The sequence below is a fragment of the Acyrthosiphon pisum genome, chromosome A2 (assembly GCF_005508785.2).
Source record: "Acyrthosiphon pisum isolate AL4f chromosome A2, pea_aphid_22Mar2018_4r6ur, whole genome shotgun sequence".
NCBI classification, from domain to species: Eukaryota; Metazoa; Arthropoda; class Insecta; order Hemiptera; family Aphididae; genus Acyrthosiphon; species Acyrthosiphon pisum.
Window position 1 is genome coordinate 28873019 of NC_042495.1, and position 7734 is coordinate 28880752.

General features: G+C 33.3%; 2 protein-coding genes across 2 annotated transcripts in view; both read left to right on the forward strand.

The window, feature by feature from the left end:
• Positions 1-7734, forward strand: part of LOC100163765 — a 281589-nt gene that overhangs the window by 132492 nt on the left and 141363 nt on the right. The window lies entirely within an intron of this gene.
• Positions 1750-7734, forward strand: part of LOC100165112 (neural cell adhesion molecule L1) — a 28451-nt gene continuing 22466 nt past the window's right edge. Inside the window, exons 1-3 of the mRNA XM_029489460.1 lie at positions 1750-1873; positions 2095-2326; positions 6322-6455. Coding sequence (XP_029345320.1) covers positions 1835-1873; positions 2095-2326; positions 6322-6455 — 405 coding nt within the window. The 5' untranslated portion in view covers positions 1750-1834. The remainder of the gene's footprint in view (positions 1874-2094; positions 2327-6321; positions 6456-7734) is intronic.

The window sequence follows — 7734 nt, forward strand, 5'->3', positions numbered from 1 at the left end:
TTTCACGAAGACACTGGAGAAAAAAGAACTAGCCACTCGGGTGGCTAGGTGGGCATTGTTGCTGTCTGAATTTGACTATAAAATAGAACACCGGGCCGGGTCAAGGATGCCCCATGTGGATTCCTTGAGCCGGTATCCTGTGTGTATGGCTATAAAGAGTGAACTATTAGCAAGGTTAGTGGGCGCTCAAGAGGCTGACCCTGAACTGTCAACATTAAAGTTAAAGTTACAGCAGGACAACAGCAATGATTTCAGTATGGAAGGTGGATTGCTGTATGAGCTGAAAGGTGGTAAAAAATTGTTAGTCGTACCAAAGGCCATGTGTCGAGAGATTATTCAAGATATCCATAAAATAGGACACTTAGGTGTTAAAAGGACCGAAGAGCTACTCGGTCAGGAATATTCCATAGCTGATGTCTCTAACAAAATTAAAGAGGTTATAAGAAATTGTGTACCATGCATACTGATGAATCGAAAACAAGAGGGACTCCTAAACTGTATCGATAAAGGGGACTCGCCGCTGTCAACCTGGCATCTGGACTTCATGGGACCATTGACTAGGACCGCCAAGGGTTACAATCATATTCTTGCCGTGGTAAACGCTTTTACTAAGTTCTGTTGGCTCTTTTCAACTAAGAACACCACCGCACATGAAGTTGTGACCAAATTGACCACATTGGAAACCACATTTGGTAATCCAGAACGAATAGTGACGGATCGAGGTGCAGCTTTCACTTCATTGAGCTTTGAGAATTATTGTAAAGGCCGAGGAATCCGCCATATACTCATCACGGCAGGTATGCCTCGTGGGAACGGGCAAGTCGAGCGTTTGAATGCTACCATTGCTAACATCTTGGCAAAATTGAGCATTGATAATCCTGATAGATGGTGGCAGTACCTGCATCGGGTCCAAATGGCGCTGAACAGTTCATTCCAGAGAAGTATCGGGATGACACCTTTTCAATTAACATTTGGCATTGAGATGAAGCATCCAGAGAATGTACAATTGAGCAAAATTGTAGAGCAAGAATATGTACAGTGCCATGTAGAGCAACATCAAGAAGTGATACGGGAGGCTAAGAGCAATATACTTAAAGCACAATTATTAGAACAGCAAAAAACATACAACAAAAAAAGAAAAGAAGCAACACAGTATGGGCCATGTGATTTGGTAGCTATTAAGCGAACCCAATTCCTGCCTACTTCAAAGTTATGTCCCAAATATCTGGGTCCCTACTGCGTAACCGGACGCTCAGGACCAAATAGATACAATGTAAGGAAAGTAGGCACTGGGGTAGGCCCATTGAAAACTTCGACGGGCTCAGACTATATGAAGAAGTGGAAGGAGAATCCAGAAGAAGAGGAGTTGCCATCCGAGGTAGATGTCATTCAAGAAGAGGAGTTGCCATCCGAGGTAGATGTCATTCAAGAAGAGGAGTTGCCATCCGGGGCAGATGTCATTCAAGAAGAGGAGAATGTGGGACTGTAGCACTAGATGTCGCCCTGGTGCGCGGTGTGTGTGTGTGTGTGAGGGATAGGTGTAGAATAGTCAGTGTTGAGAAAGTGCGTGTTTTATAATGTTGTCTCATAAATATTTGTACTGTAAATTGTAATAATTGTTAAGTGTGTTATACGAGTGTTTTATATAAGCTAAATAAGGTAATAAAGTGTTAAAACCAAGTACGATTGTGAGCGCTGTATTTTATTTACTGTTGATCGGTCACCCCAAATCCCACATATATTGCCCTGCCCCCCCCCCCCCCTAAGAAACACCACTGAAATATGTCTAATATATTTTTTAGAACCAAAAATTACTGATTACAACATAAAATTAATGAGTGGAATACACAGTATCAACATAACATGGAACATAGTAAGTGTTAAAACAAAGAACATAATATATTATAGTTAATTTTAAATCTGTAAAATTATTATTTTTAATTAACTGTCAACTATTATACTTCATTAATTTTTTAGTTCAAAATATACATACAGTATAGCTTATGAATTAAGAATGTTAATAGTTACACATCCAATAAAATACATTATTCGTAATTGTTCAATAATCAGATTATTAATTTTTTAAATGTACAGAGTATATCAAATCGACTAGAATGCAATATTAATAAATATGTTTTGATGTTAATGTCAAATCAATCACAAAATCAAGTATCTGATGTACAAGAAATACTATCAAGTAAAGATAGTGGTCACTTTTGGAATAATCTTGTTTCGGGTTTTAAATATAACATAAAATTAACTCCTTCGACAAGTAATGGGACGTTACCATCCTCACCAATCTATTCAATCACTACTCCTATGACAAGTAAATATTTATTCATTTTTATTTAAAATATTATTGATTTAATCTTATCTTAGTATATAAATATCTCGTGTTATATGTTTGTCCGGGATAAACTCTGAAACTACTGGACCGATCTAGATGAAATTTTTATACTGTGTTTATTTTGGTCCAACTTAAAAGATATGCTAATTTAAAAAGAGAGAGGACAAACCCCGGGAGGTGCTCAAACGGGAATTTTGAGATTTCAGATGGAAATTTTTGTTTATAAATGGTTGCTATGGGTTTCTAAGGTGTTATAATAATAATAATAATAATAGTAAAAAAATATATATATATTTGCTTTACTTTTTAAATATAAATTATAGTATTTAAAATGTGAAATGAAAATCTCTGTAGAGGTTAAGCTCTGGAACTACTTATCAGATCTTCTTGAATTTTCTTTTAACGAAAGAGTATTTCACGGAGAAGGTTTATATGAAAGAACATTTTAGGAAAATCCACCGGTATGTAAGTATAATATATTGGTTAATCGGGAATGTTTGTTGATTTGTATTATTATATTTTGTTAATATGCATATATATAATATATACAAGAAGTTCTGATAAGTAGTTCCAGAGTTTAGTCTGTATAGTTATAGTCTGCGTATTTATATATATATATATATAAATGAATGTTTGTGAGTAGATTAGACCTCTGAGAAGAAGATAGGTTAATTTACAAAGAGTTAAATTTGTTTTTTTTTTCATCGGATTTTAGTACGGTTAGGTTAGGATAGGATTTTGTATAAATTGATTATATTAATCCACCATAGGTGGAATTAAGTAAAAGCGACAAACTTGGTATAACTTTGATAATTTAGAGTTAAATCATATCGGAATTTTTATTCCAGGCAACGGAAAAGTTAAGATAGATTTTGAATACCATACACCGAATATTAAATAACGAATTGAACAAAGTTTGAGTCATATAGAGTTGATAAATTTAACGGGCAACGAAATGCACGGGATCAGCTAGTTTAGTATAATTCTTCAACTTTCTGTCTGTATAATGTTATCATTGATATGACATATTATAACGCGCCTCGTGGTGTTTTTTCATTAGGGTTATTAATATATAAAATTAGTGCGTAATAATTCGAGTCAAATTAAAAACCGATAACGAATATTTTACACTTTTTCATATTATACATTTATTAAACAAGAATTAATCAGCGAATCATACTTCATACATCAAACATACATCAAACATACCCATAACCCAGCTTATCTTATCATTTGTTATAAAATGCGCGAAAAAACGCGGGCTATACATTTTTCTATCCTAGTTTGAAAACTCCTGGTCTGAGACAAAACCACCACGATGCGGGTTAGCATCGAGTCACAGTTGCTATAAAATGCACTATAGCGTTCTACATTACAACACCTACGGATCTACTTATGTACCATGTCATTTTATCATGACATCAGGGACCAGCGGCAATATTAGGATTTCTTGGTTCGTGTATCGTTTGAGCAAATGTAACAATTTGTTGATATGTAGTGAACTGTATTTAATTAAATGTATTAATAAGAATATTTCTAACAGTACAATTTAATATAATGTAAATAAAATGATATAGGAAGCTTTAGTCAGAGCAGATAATGAATACACAAATTGTGTTGTTTGTCCAGTTGACAAGTATAATAAGTGATAAAAATAATTTTACCAGACCACTAATGGCAACAATAATAATTAAAACCGGCTGATTGACTTATTAAGTTTTAACAATTCAAAGATCTAGTTTTGCCACGCTCTTACATATAAACATGGGTATTCAGAAATCAGGATTTTTATAAATTATACTAATAATATTGACCAATATGGTCACTCATTACAAATTGTGCACATATAGTTAAAATAATGACTACCTTATATGTGTTGTACCACTTACCCAAACGTCGTTACGGTTTGCGTTGTGCCGGGATCCGTTAGTAATAATTAATTAAATAAAAATGAACAGGTGTGATTCCACACATGGAAAACACCACTAACATCACAGTGCGATTCACAAACGAAATATTGACCAGTAACACATTTAAAACACAAACACAAGTGTCGAAGAATAAAGGAAAGACATCTTAGAACTGGGAAATGGTTTTTGAACAACGCGAATGTGTGATGACCTGAACAATATTTACCAAAATAACACGTACCATCAACGTTATTTTCCATATGTCAGAAGTGACGAAGAATTATGGAACCGAAAAAGAACCAATAACCTCAAACCAATGACCTGAAACTCGAGTCAACGCCAAGAGCATGAAGGCAGAAGACGTGTACTTGCCAATAATTGGGCTAATTGCGTAACGGTGAAACATGAGCAACAAGTTATTCATACAAAATACTATCAAAAGATGCACCATAACAATTAATTAATAGAACTTTGGAATAATTTAGGTCTCACAACAAATACCTTGTGAGAGTTCGAAGTTTTTTAAGACTACAAAAACCACCCACAAACCGAGGGGGAAACTCAGTTTGTGACCTACGAGCCGCACTGCGTGTAAATCCGATGATTTACGTCGATGGAGCTCGTAAGCTTGAATGAACGTCGAATATTTAAAATAGTAATATTGAGGGAAAGAGTTAAAGCTAATTTATAAAGTGAAATATGAAATAATAAGATAGAGTGTTTTTTAAATAATAATAAGATTTTTGTATTTTACATGGCGCAAATAAGTTAAATAATAATTTTGATGACAATTACAATAAAGGTAAATTATAAGTTAAGAGACATTTTACAATTTTTTATAATAGTATAAAAATAATATTTTCAGCACATTAGTGAATGATATTATTTTAGTGGCACATCAGTGAATAATAATTTTGGTGACACATGGCAAGTATGGAAAAAAGGAGGAATAATATTTAAGAATTAGCTACCTAGTCGCAAAACATATCTTATTTCTCTTTCAAATATAATAATAAAGGTCTTGGTTCACGGGAGGCTACACATCACATAACTCGCGTGTGCCCACACAGGGTAACCGGGTTGTGCTACGCATCGTTTTGTTAATTGATAAATGTGGTTATGAGCTGGTGAGAACGGGCTTGCGACAGCCGAAAATAAAGATAATGGGACAAGGCAACTGCGTCTTGCGATGCTTAATCCACGTGCTTTTACGGGGGGTACGGGGAAAAATGAATACATTGTATACGGTTACTGCTGACGACCACAGTGAGATGCTTGACTGTTGCCGATGAAGGTGAATGGATGGCTCATCGTCACCTGGATTTGGCTTCCGGCGGGGAACATTGTTGTAGCGGGTTGTTTTCACAGCCACCTAGGCCCCACAGCGTCGGCTTAGCCCATCATCCTGTAGTGTAGAACAGCCGCAAAATTGAATATCCTTAGTGGAATGAATAAGATGTCAGGCGTGTGCAAGTCGTGGTATGGACACGAGGTCTTATTGCTGGTGTCGTGATACGTGATAAGGCTGACGTTTTGCACAATCAGAGATCGTCGTAAGATTGAATTTGGTTCTCCGGCGAGCTGGTGACTTGGGTCTCGTCGGTTAAGTTGTTGAGGCGGGGGTCAGCAGTGCAGATGACTATAGCATTTTGATACAATAATTTAATACGACTTTGAAATGGCCTGCCGATACGCGGAAGTGGTCGCGACCGTTACGCCGATGATGACAATATTATAAGCAGCATCTTCGGCGACCAGTCGCCACTACGTAAGGCGGTGGTCGAGGATAGATGTTGCGTAACGTTGTTGTTTACATTATGTTTTGGACGCGCAATTGCTTACTAATAATGATAATGCCAATTATTGTACCGAACCGGTACGCTCATTGTAGATAATACATGAAAAGGTATGCTTGGGGGAATGTAATATTATAATGATATTATGATGATATTAAATAATTATTAAATTTCTGTGACATTAAAACCTAATGTCCTACAAGTATTTGATAAATAAAAATATTGTCCATTAAATATAATAATTTTACTTTCATTCTTAATATTATAGAAAACGAGGTTCAAATAAAAAATATTACTACTAAATATGAAAATGGAAAAATCAAAGTAAACTGGATATTGGTATATTCTCATCATCATTACACGACAGCCGATGAACCAGTAACATTAATCATCAAATATAAAGTAATTTTATTCAGCACAAATCTTATAACAATTTAATTACTAATTATATTGTCTCCAAAATAATAAATATAAGTACCTATAAACTATTCATTCATATGGACTTACTATTCAGATCCATTATAAGTAATTTACATGTATATGACTTGCCTATAATAAACCTATATCTATATTATATATTATATTGGAATGATTCTAATTTAGCAACCTAGCAAGAAATCTAGTGTGAAAAACTTCATACAAAATAATACTTAGAATTAAATATTTTTTATATTTAAAATGTGTTTTTTAATTTGCACGCATAAATCATTGGTAAAATCAAAACTTACCTGTTTACTTCCTTTAAAATGTTTATACCTTCTAAAACATCATTTTTAAAAATAATCCATAATTTGTTTGGAAAATAGGTGAAAATAGATCAGAATAGTCTATCTGACTTAGATCAGAATTACAGACATTAAAAGTTAAAACACATTAAAACTACTAGCCCTATATAGGTTACCAGTGGCAACCTACCAGTGGCTATTATAGTAACACGATTAGTCGCTCCCTAACTCTACCACTTCTGATTATAAAACTGGAGTTTCTACTGACCTATCGTACCGTGGCCAATAAGTTAACGTAACATTCTTAAATATTATTACTAACAGACAAGTACTTGAAAATTTTACATAATTAAAAAAATAAAAATCGATTATTGAATATCAATTTTTTGAAGCTATTTAAAAAACATTTAGGATTAATTTTTATTTCAGTGCTAAGACTTAAAAATTGAGTTTTTATTTGAACAATCAATTAAGCATTAAAAGTCACACATTTTGAAATAAAAATGTTTAATTCTGTGTATTCTTTTTCAAAAATTCACGTTTTGGAAAAACTGTATATTTAGAAGATTTTTAATGATACCTTCCAAACGATGTACGTCCACCTTATTTATTTTTACATTATTATAACACGCTTAAAAACATTTTGAAAAAATTAATAAAAAAAATTTACTTTCTTAATTAGAATATTATGAAATTTTGGGTTCATATTAAGTTTAGTTTAAAAACATAAAAATTAAGTTTTCATTTTACCAATCAATTAAGCATTAAAAATCACGCATTTATAAATAAAATATTTAATTATGTGTATTGTTTTTTAAGAAATTCACATTTTGAAAAACCGTACTTTTAGAATATGTTTAATGACACCTTCCAAATGAAATTCATCCGACTTATTTATTTATACATTATTATAATATACAACGCAAAAAATCATTTTGAAAACATAAATAATAAAA